The sequence below is a fragment of the Passer montanus genome, unplaced genomic scaffold (assembly GCF_014805655.1).
Source record: "Passer montanus isolate IOZ18808 unplaced genomic scaffold, ASM1480565v1 scaffold102, whole genome shotgun sequence".
Lineage (NCBI taxonomy): Eukaryota > Metazoa > Chordata > Aves > Passeriformes > Passeridae > Passer > Passer montanus.
The window spans coordinates 390,463-401,526 of NW_024356727.1; the positions used below are offsets into that span (position 1 = coordinate 390,463).

The 11,064-nt window shown below is 44.5% G+C and overlaps 1 protein-coding gene across 2 annotated transcripts; it reads left to right on the forward strand.

Annotated features, from left to right (window-relative positions):
* The first annotated feature begins 6 nt into the window (after positions 1-6).
* Positions 7-7,211, forward strand: POLR3F (RNA polymerase III subunit F). Of its 2 annotated transcripts, none has more exons than XM_039717605.1 (9): positions 7-108; positions 547-664; positions 1,509-1,576; positions 1,721-1,788; positions 2,065-2,177; positions 2,640-2,783; positions 4,961-5,068; positions 5,772-5,963; positions 6,535-7,211. In XM_039717605.1, exons 1-9 carry the CDS (start codon positions 53-55, stop codon positions 6,610-6,612), a joined length of 945 nt encoding a protein of 314 aa, XP_039573539.1. In that variant the 5' UTR covers positions 7-52; the 3' UTR covers positions 6,613-7,211. The 2 variants fall into 2 exon arrangements, with proteins under 2 accessions (XP_039573539.1, XP_039573546.1); XM_039717612.1 differs by having other exon boundaries at positions 4,961-5,032.
* The last annotated feature ends 3,853 nt before the right edge of the window (positions 7,212-11,064 follow it).

Consider the following 11,064-nt stretch of genomic DNA (forward strand, 5'->3'; position numbering starts at 1 on the left):
CCGTTGCGGCGCGCCTCTCTGACGTCATCCGTCCGCGCCGGAGCCCCCCGCTATGGCGGAGGTGAAGGTGAAGCCGGAGGTGCCCGATCCCATGGACATCGAGAGCAGGTGCTGCGGGCGCCGCAGGCGGCCGTGGAGTGGCGGTGTGGAGGCCACGAAGGACGGGTTTTGGGGCGGGGGGCAGCGGGCGTGGCGGGGCGTTGCCGTTCAAGGGCTGAGGGGGGTGGTTCGACGGCCGAGTGTTAATGAGGAGATGGGTGCTGAAGGAGAGGGTTGTGGGGACACTGAGGGTTTCGTGCTGGGAGGGCCTTAGGGGGTAGTGAGGGTTGGGTCAGGTCACTTTCGGCTGTCCCGGAGTTTTTGTGGTCTTGGGAAGGGAAATGGGGCACAGGGAGTTGGTGCCGAGCTCCCTGAAGAAGCAATTGATGGATACTTTTCCCCTGGGTTGCTCTTGTCACTCTCTTCCATCCCGACTCCAGTGCTGTTTGGATTTGGGGTTGGATGGAGCAGAACAGGACTTTTAAGGTTGCTTGTCTCCTCCCGCAGGATCCTAGAGCTGTGCCACCAGTTCCCCCATGGCATCACGGACCAGGTGATCCAGAATGACATGCCTCACATGGAAGCCCAGCAGAGAGCTGTGGCCATCAACAGGCTGCTCTCCATGGTAGGGACAGCCCGCCTTCCTCTTCTTCCTCAGCACATACATGACCACAAGGCCCATTAGGGGTGGGAGTTAATTAGCTGTAGAGAAAAGGAGGATGTGAGCCCATGCTTTTCCTTCTCTGAACCCCCCACAACACCCCAAGCTCGTGCGTTGCTCTGAAGGCACACAGGAACCTGCCAGATCTGTAAGAACCAAGGCTGTAGGAAAGGATCAGCTGGCAATGGGAGAGTGAATGTTGATTAATGCTGTTTTACACACTTACACCCTTAGGCTTGTCCAACTGCTTTCCTCTTCAAAAGAGGAAAGAAGGACTTTGCCTGGCCACAAGCATGCACAATCTCCTGGTGTGTGTGAGACATGGCAGTAATTTGCTCTAAGGGGCACTGCCCATCAAAATTGGCAGCTTTCCAGTGATGGCCACTAAGTAAAAAGCAGAACTTTGCTGCTGGAACTTGGAATTGTTCCAGAGCTCCGCCGTGATTTCTGGGTTGCCGTGCAAACGAGTGCTTTGGTGGGAGCTGAGAGCAAAGTGTGCAAGAACTGGATGTCCCCTGTAGCCTGTGAAAGTCAGGGGAAATAATAGGAATTGTGTAGATGTTGTGGGAAGGGTCAGGAACTGTTTGTTATTTCTGATAGCTGATGATAAGTGGAAATTTGTCAGGGGAAAAAAATATCCTCAAGGCTGTTATTGTTTCCAGTGGTTAGAAATGTTAGTTTTCATTTTTCTTTATTTAGTTCACATTAAATAAGGTTTTTATTTTAGAATTTCAGAGTGTTCTTCTAAAACACCTTCTGAAACAAGCTGTTTGAAGGAAAGTAAATGCATTGTGCCCATCTCTCCTAGGGGCAGCTGGACCTTCTGAGGAGCAGTGCAGGTCTGCTGTACAGAATCAAAGATTCCCAAAATGCCAGGTAAGCCTGTGTCTGCTGGGTAAGTATGTTGGGAACACAATTCTTGTTTAAAACAAATCAAACTTCAGTTCTTGTTTAAAACAAATTAAACTTCTTTCAAAGTTTGGACCTTTAAAAAATCCTGATGTCTGTCTTGGTTTACAGTAAAATGAAAGGTTCTGACAATCAGGAGAAGCTGGTTTACCAAATCATAGAGGACGCAGGCAACAAAGGTACTTTAAATTATGATTGTGAATGGTACTAACTCTGTTTGCTTATGGGAGCATTCCTGTCCAAAGTCACAAATGCTTGCCCAGACAATACAAATATAAAATCTAATGCCTCATACCTGCTTGTTTTTCCCCAATCCTTTCTGTCCATTCCTTCCCTTTTGCTGGGAGTGGCAGGCAGGCAACCCAGGCAGTGTTCTGATGTGACTTTTGGTTGGTATGTATGGAAACAAATGGTTTCTTCTATTTATTTCTGTTCACTTCTCTGTTTTTTAACAGGTATTTGGAGCAGGGACATTAGGTACAAAAGCAATCTGCCTTTAACAGAGATCAACAAGATACTGAAAAACTTGGAAAGCAAGAAATTAATTAAAGCAGTTAAATCTGTGGCAGTGAGTATTTTGTGACCTTTTTTTAATCATTTCAAACATCTGCTGCATGCTTTGTATGCCTTTAACAGGGGCCTGGGGGCAGAGAAACCTCATTTTGCCTCCAGCTTTCTCTGACTGTGCACCAGTGTTTGACTCCCTGCCTTTAGTGTGCAGGTTTGAGGTGCAGCAGGTGCTGGGTCCCCAGGTCAGCTTCTCTGCTGTCTGCTTCCAGTTGTCTGGTTCTCACTGGGTCTGGTAGAGCAGGTGGGGGTAGAGAAGTTGGACACAGCAAAGCAGTAGCTTGTTTGTGTTCACGTGAAAGATCTGGTCTTCCAACGCCATGCTATAAAATGATCAGGAATCAAAATGGGTTGCTGTGCCTTAGGTGTAGGAGTAATAAACCTCTCTTGCAGATGATCTGCTCACATGTTCCTTCCTGCTGAAGGCTTTCAGCTGTTGAGAGCTGTACGTTTCCCTCCCCAGGCATCCAAGAAGAAGGTCTACATGCTGTACAACCTGCAGCCCGACCGCTCCGTCACTGGAGGGGCCTGGTACAGTGACCAGGACTTCGAGTCCGAGTTTGTGGAGGTGTTAAATCAGCAGTGTTTTAAGTTCCTGCAGAGCAAGGTGAGTGCCAAAGTCACCTGCATTTGTTGTGTAAACAGGTGCCAGGCAAGGCTTAGGCTTTCCATAAGTGTTAGCCATTGTTGCAGCTAGATTGGCAAATCCATACTGGACTGTTATTTCTGTCACAGTAGATGTGATGGTGTTGTATTTAATCATGGATATTTTTACACCCTGGACAAGGAGGGAAGCCTTTTGTCCCCAAGGTCCAATGACTAACTGTCCTAGGTGACCCTAAATTGTGTATTCCTTATCTTCTGTGTCCCAGCCTGCCCAAGAGTATTACCATCCCTAAGAGCCAGCAACCCGGGAAAGAGGAACTTGTGTGTTTTATCCTGGAAGGGGAGGGTGGAGGATCCCCATAAAAACAGAAATGGACATGAGGGGAACACACTTGTTCTCCCTGGGTGCCTGAGGGGATTGCCTGGGGCGGGTCTTCAAGTCATACCCGATGTGAAAAATGCCAGTCACTTGTTTTTAAAATTTTAAGAGTTTAATAGTAATAAAATGGTTATGAAAAGAGTAATATAATTAGGGAAATAAAAATTTGGACAATTAGGATTTAGGACAATATGAGCTAATAAAAACAAAGAGTTATGGACAGTCCGAGTACCTCTTTCTGGGCAAAATAAGCCTGAAAAAGGACCCGTGTTAACAGAGGATTAACCCTTAAAAGCAATAGCCTGTTGCATATTCATACAATTCATACATGATGTATAAATTCCATTCAAACAAAGGATTCTGTCTGGTCAGTGTCAACTTCTTCCTCTGAGTCCTGACGGCTCTTCAGGGCTGAATGAGGCGGGAAGAAATTAGTTTATTCTGATAATGGGGCAATAAATTCTCTGAAAGATTTAGGTGTCCTGTGGCTGCTATCTCAGTCAAGTCCTCTCTTTAAAAAAAGTATCTTACATAGCATAGTTTCTATTTTAACACTATGTTGTAACCTAAAACTATATTTAACACACTACTTAAGAAAATTAATACAGCGTAACTTTCTAACATAACACATATAATATTTATTTTAATATTTGTGAAAAGCCAATCATAAAATACGCATTTTTCACACCCGAGAAGCTGCATTTTGCAGTCCAGACCTGCTCCAGAGGGAATTTGGCAATATGTTTTCCAGCCAAGGAGCAGTCAGACACTCTCTCTGCGATTTTCCAGCTGCCTGCCGTTTGTTTGTTGAGGAGGGGGTGGACCTGCAACTTGCTGGAAAGTTTTTTTCCAGCATTTTGGCAGCATTGGAGCCTTTTGACCAAAAATTGTTTGTCCAGATTTTGTTTTGTCCCTGTTCCCCTCTGACTGTTGTTTGTGGAAGTTCTGGAACTGCCGAGGCTGTTGTCTTTTATTTGACTTTTTTGCCCCTTCTGCCTTGTCCCATTTTGTTTATTTATTGGTGGAAGGAGATTAGTTAAAACTAAAGGGAGGGATAACTCATTTTGGAGCCTCCACCCCATATAATTGTCTTAAAATAAGACACAAACCAGGCAGCAAAGACCACAGGACCAAAAAAATCTAGGAAAAGTCACTCGCGGAGGCTGTTGTCTTTTATTTGACTTTTTTTCCCCTTCTGCCTTGTCCCATTTTGTCTATTTATTGGTGGAAGGAGATTGGTTAAAACTAAAGGGGGGATAACTCATTTTGGAGTCTCCACCCCATATAATTGTCTTAAACTAAGACACAAACCAGGCAGCAAAGACCACAGGACCAAAAAAATCTAGGAAAAGTCACTCTGGTTTCTGCAGAGCACCTAATTTCTGAGAGGATGTAAGGCAGCAGTCAGTCGGGTAGCTCTGCCTAGAACACAATTGCCCCTAGTCTAAATTGTCCCTGGTTCACTAAATATTTCTGCAGATTCTAGCATTTGTCTGTTGCTTTACAATATATTTTTAATACTATAGGTACAGCAGAAACTTTTTTTTTTCAACAAAATGTCAAATGCTGGTATTCCTTCATATTAATCTGAATTACAGTGTAAATTTTATCTCATAAAATGATATTTGAATGTGCACTGCATTGTCTCACATACACCAGTTTTAAGAATGTGGCTTTAAATGCTAAATGTGTTCCAGAAATGGAAAACAAGTTTTGTTTTTGAGTCTGCCTGAAACTGAACCACGAAGGAGGCTCTTGGCAGTGAGTGCTGACTCTAACTATCCTTTGCTTTTTCTCAGGCAGAGGCAGCTCGAGACAGCAAACAGAACCCCATGATACAGAGGAACAGCTCGTTTGCCTCATCCCACGAGGTGTGGAAATACATCTGTGAACTGGGCATCAGTAAGGTCAGAACAGGTTGATCTCACTGCTGTTCACATTGTCAGGGCATGATTAGCACTAGGAGCTGGGTACTGCAAACTTGCTGAAAGTCTCATAAGTGTCTTAGTGCCACACAGCTTGTGTACTGGAGGTGAGCTTTGTGGCTTCATTGCTTTTTGGGGAGGTTATTGATACTGCCTGGCATACCAGGATAGCTGGTGCACGTGGGTTTTCAACAATGTGTAAAAGAATTAGCGTTCACATCCTTGTTAACTGTCTCAGCTGGTTTAGATTTCATAATTTCTCTTTAAGTTTACAGATGCACTTCAAGGAATTTTAGGGGAGGGAAAAAAAGAAGGGGAAAAATACCCCACCATTACTGGGTATATCAAAAAGTATATCTTTAGCAGTCTTGTCTTGGTCTTCTTTCATAACTGTTTTCCTGTATTGTGCTAGGCTGATGGAGACATCTCAGGTGCATAGGGAAGTTCTTTTTGGTGAGACCAAGGCTAGTGCAAATCAGAAATGCTCAGGAGGTAGGAGGTATTAGTATTTGCTTTTCTTTTTGCATCTGCACAACTCCATCAAGTTCCCAGTGAGACTGGTGTCTTTTTCTGGACTAGGTTAGAACTCTATGGATTTGTTACCCATGGTGTTTGCTCCTTTCCTCCTTGCAGGACTCACTGGCATGCATCTTTCCTAACATCTATTTCACAAATTGTTTCTTAGGTAGAGTTGTCAATGGAAGACATTGAGACCATTTTGAATACTCTGATCTATGATGGCAAAGTGGAGATGACCATTATTGCTGCCAAGGAGGGCACAGTGGGCAGCGTGGATGGGCAGATGAGGCTGTACAGAGCCGTCAGTCCTCTCATCCAGCCCACTGGATTGGTCAGGACACCCTGTGGACTCTGCCCTGTGAGTAACTAATTCTGTGTATCATTAGTGGTGCATGCAGCTCTTGAGCACAGGCCTGCAGTGGCCAGATGGCACATGGCAAATTCTGCCCATGAGTCAGCCTCAGGACTAAGCCAGCTGTGCTTAAAAGCTGCCTTAGCTGTGGTGTAACAGGTTCTGTATTTGGTCTGAACACCTGCTCTGCCAGGTGTTTCCCACTTCCAGCATGTCTCTTCACTAGACTCTATGTGAAAGGATGCTGTCAAGTGTAGCCTGTTCCAAATTATGTTATTTCTGACCCCAGGTTTGCCTGTGTTTTTACAAAGCTAAATTATTTCTCTCTAGCTTTTAGTCTCTCCTCTCTGGGCTGTGAACCGGTTTGTAGGTGAAACTTGCCAGCATGTTCCTTTGTGGTGGGATCTGTTTTTCTCTTCTCCCTCAGAGCTGCCATAAAACTTCCTAGGTTTTGGCCTCTGTTAGACTAATGCTGATCTACTGGGAAAGCAGCAGAAAACATGGGAGCATGTTACACACAGCAAGCACCATCCAACTGGAAGTAATTACTCTGCTGACACAGGGCTTTATTTTGCAGGTTTTTGATGATTGTCATGAAGGTGGTGAGATTTCTCCATCAAATTGTATTTATATGACAGAATGGTTGGAGTTTTAAAGTGAAAGGAAACTGTAAACTGGATTCATCCTTCACAGCCAAAGTGGCAAAGCAGAATGCTTTTTTTAAAAGCGGACTTCTAAATTTGTAAGCAACTTCAGGACATGGAGTGACAAAGCAGCCATGTATCAGTTGTGTGAACTATCCTGGGAGTGGACTGGAAGTGGAGTCAGTGCTGAAGATCAACGCTGAAGTGGAAATGTAGATCCATTCTTCAATCAAAATTGGAGATGGCAACTAAGGTGGTTAATAAAATAGATTTCTAAGCAACAGTTCAAAATAAAGTTCAAACAAGGTTGAGACATTTTAGTCTTAACATTTTTCAGTCCCTCAGAGCTGATCAGAAAAACTTGTAACAAGTGATACCAAGAATGAGATCCCAAATTTTGCTTTCAGATTAATGCTACTGATGAATGCTTAAGTTCTAAAGCTCACACTTTTCTCCCACGATAGATTCCATCTAATTGAAGACTATGAATCTGATGTGGGAAAGATTCTGAATATGTCAAACAGACACTGAATATGTCAAACACTTACTGGTTCTTTGTTATCTTTCTTACCTGCTTATTTATCATTAAACCCCTGATTTTTCTTATGTACATCTGTGCTTCATTTCCTGTATTGCTGCCTGCTGTATTTATTCCTTCATCATCAAATTTCTGGTGGTGTTTTCTGCAGCTGCGTCACATACATGGACGTCTCCACTGAAATTTTGAGTAGAGGTGTTCTGGGAAGAAGGGTTGCTCTGGCCTGATGCTACAGAGAAAAATGTTATAGATTCCAGCATCCAGAGTGGCAAAGGGCTGGAATGACACACTAGGAGGCAGGGTGTGGTGCACAGGGCCTGTGCACAGACATGCTGGCCCCTGTTCCACTTGCTGCCTGTGGCTTCAGCTGCCTCTGGCCAGGCTGGATCTCTCCACAATTACTCAGTATCTTCACAGTGGTCTTCCAGCACTGGGGGGCAATCAGGGGGTCAAGCACAACACAGGGCTTGTTGCATCTGGCTGTTTTCAAGTGTGCCTGGCTCAAAATAAGCCCTCTGGACACTGTGTTGGGAGGGTGGTGGGAGAGCACCTCTGTGGCTGTTAGCAGCATCCTGGGTAACCTGACAGAGGGTTAACGTAGGTTTTGGAAGAGTTTACCTCATAAGGGTAAGAGACTTCACATCAGTATTTTCAATACTGTCCAGGAGTTTGCACTTTCTAAAAGCAGTCTGGATCACATAGGAAAGTGTTCAAATCTTGCTTGATTTCCATTTCTCTTCTTAGAGGACAGAGGCTAATGAGGGTGCTGTACAAATAATAAAGAAACCTCCCATGGTTCCTGTCCCATGCAGGGAGGGTATGGATGCAGAGAGAAAGGCTCCTTGTGTGGGAGCAGTTAGGTGTGTACTGGAGCAAACAATGAGCACTGATAAGCTGGCAAGTCCCTGGAAGGCTCTGATTGTCCTAGCAAGGTGAGCACTGCCAGCAGGCTCTCCTTTTGCTGCACTGTTGTCTCCAGGGAAAAGGGATGCATATCTCTGCAGAGGCAGAAGGGCTCTTAGGAAAGAGAGGTGGTGGTGAAATGATTGGAGCTTTGTTCTTTCTCTGCCCCCTTTAACCACTCAGCACAGAGAAGCCAAGGGTAAAATGCTGCTCTGTTCCCTGGAAGGAGCCTTGGATCAGACATCCTTTATTCCACCCAAGGTAATTTCATTGAGATGTGGGGCTGGGGTTGCCTTTGTCTTCCTGTCTTCAAAGGGGACCTGACACAATGGGGTCCTGAGCCTGCTGCTGCAGAGATAACACAATGTTTATGCTCCACTGCAGCTAGAAGATAACTTCCAGGGAAACAACAAGGCTTTATCATGCAGGTATGTCACTTTATGCTCTATAATCACATTCATTGGCAATAAGAAAAAGGAGAGAAAGCTTCTCCTCAGTGAACAGCTTTAGGAAGTAGATATATGGTTTATTAAGCTCTTTAAATTGCGGGTTTAGGTTTATCTGGCTTAGATGACCTTTGTGGTATCTGAAACTTCTTAGTGTTGAAGCTGTAACAAGACTTCTCAGATTTGGGGAAAAGTGCCTATAAGGGAAAAGTAATTTCAATTCAGTTTCCTACAGATAGGAATCTGTCTGATCTATTTCTATATGAATCAGAGAAATGATCTTTCTGTCACTCTGGTTCTTCATGAACCTGGCTGATCTATCAGTCTGACATTCTTATCTGAAAAGTGAGTAAATGCTAAAAGGTAGATTAATAGTGTCCTGAGTTTTGTCAATCTCCTTGGCGAAGCTGTCCCTATTCCAAACTGGTATGAAATGTAATGTTTTAAGGAAGATCCTACAGTAGCTCCAGTACTCAATATGAAAACACTTAGGTATAGAAAGCTGAATTATCCCGTAAAACGTGCATGACAAATAGGAAGTAGGATCTGCTCATTTATTTTCGTAGGCCTCATGCAAGAGGTGAGTTCATCTGCTGCAGGACCAGGAGATCCCTCCTGAGCTGGAGAGAGCCCATCCTTGTTTTCATGAGCCCTGATCCTGCTGTCAACCCTTGAGCCTCTTTTGAGTGGTTGCCTCACTAGTAGTAGCCAACTGTCCAAAGGCAAGTGGGAGGGTGGGCACACCCAGCTGCCACAGGGGATCGAGTGCAAAATTGTGTTTTAATTCCAAGATAAACACTGACTACAGTAACTGGCTGCATTGAGAACTGACAGTGTACAGCTGGCAGGAATTGCCTGGCATGCGTAGCCTTTACACTCCGAAGTTTAAAACATCAGGATGAATAGCAAACTTGAAGCTCTGGTAGTGAAAACATTTTCCCCGTGGCTGAGTGGCTGTTCAGTTTTTTCCTAGGTTTGGTTGTTTGGCTGCGGGTTTTGTATTTTTACTTTGATGGTAACTGACCCGTTGGAGGTGGGATGGGTAATCGTTGTTCCTGTGGTGCTGTTAGAGCACCATCTCCTGTCTCTTCCTGGGATAGCTCCCCCAGGGCTCCAACATGGAAAAAGCTCTATCTTAAGCCATACTGATTTCTTTTTTGCCTCCACATGCAGAGCAGATTTTGGGAAGAAACTGTAGTGAGCGGAGACAACTGGGTCTCCTATTGCTGCTAAACACTTGATGCTTTGAAACAGGGTACAGACACCTCAAACAGAGCTGTCCTCTGCCACACACAGACCACCTTTCCCTCCTCTTGCTCTGCTTGGCTGGGGCTTTCTGTCATTTCACCTGTGAGAAATGCATGGCTAGGCTCTCCTCAGCCACACTGAGCCCATCTCAGCTTGCAGCCTGGAGGAGACTAAAAGGTATGGTGACAAGCTCCACAGATGGTGTCCAGATTCTTGTCAAAAATATTCACTTCCACCATGAGAAAGCTGGTCATTGCACTTTGCTCACTCTTTAGGAGGTCTTCTGGGGAATCGGGAGGACAGGAAGCAGAGCTCAAAGCTCTCTTCTCTTTCAGCTGTTAAACAAAACACAAGTTGGGGTTTGTACAGGCAGCCTGTGGTGTTTTCCTTTCTCCCATTTTCTGAGCAAGCTTGTGCTTCTTTCAGGAAATGCTTTTGGGAAAGCTTTTACTTGGGTTATTTGTTCCATGGACACAGGGCTTTAAGATTGTGCTCCTCTTCCAAACTGCTTTGGTTTAACCCAGCAGACAGGTAAACACCACACAGGTGTTCCCTTACTTCCTCCCCAGTGGGATGGGAGAGACGATAGTAAAAAAAACCAAAACATGTAGATTCAGATGAAGACAGTTTAACACGGCAGAAAAGGAAGGGAAAATAATGGTAAGAGATTATAGAAATCATGTGATGAACAATACAGTTGCTCCTCCTCTGCTGACCATTGCTCAAGTACCAGAGCAGCAGGTTGGAGACCAGCAGCCAACTCTCCCCAGTTTCATCGTTCAGCATGACACCATATGATAAGGAATGAGGAATATCTCTTGAGCCACTGGGGATCAGTTGTCTTGCCTTTGTCCCCTTCCAAATTATTATGCAGCCCCAGTTTCCTGGCTGGCCAGAAGAACCTGAAAAATCCTTGATTAAACATAAGAATTGCTCAGCAAGAACTAAATTATCAGGGTGTTATCAACATCTTCCTCATCCTAAATCAAAAAATGCAGCACTAAACCAGCTCTGAGGCAGGAAAATTAACTCTGAAAGTTGAAAGCAAGACACAGACTTACAATAGTTGCTCAATATTTTAGTTAATCTAATGTTTGCAGCGGGGTGCACTATGGCCTTGAAGCCCTGGGTCCTGGTAAGGCACTCTTTGTGTTGAGATGTGGCAGTGGGAGGAGGATGTAAACTGTAAACAGGCAACTTCAGAAGAGCAGATTTGCTTTGCCTCCTACTTGGAGAGCCAGTCCTGGGCTGAGAATGTTAGTCCTACACCTGACAATGACAGCAATACTAGTAATTTGAATTTTACACATTTTATCATACACACATCA

Bases quoted from the DNA above. Each gene is read 5' to 3' on its own strand.
- POLR3F (XM_039717605.1), top strand. From the start codon at position 53: ATGGCGGAGGTGAAGGTGAAGCCGGAGGTGCCCGATCCCATGGACATC. The intron at 665-1,508 runs GTAGGGACAGCC...CATCTCTCCTAG, and splicing joins TCAACAGGCTGCTCTCCATG to GGGCAGCTGGACCTTCTGAG. The intron at 1,789-2,064 runs GTACTTTAAATT...GTTTTTTAACAG, and splicing joins AGAGGACGCAGGCAACAAAG to GTATTTGGAGCAGGGACATT.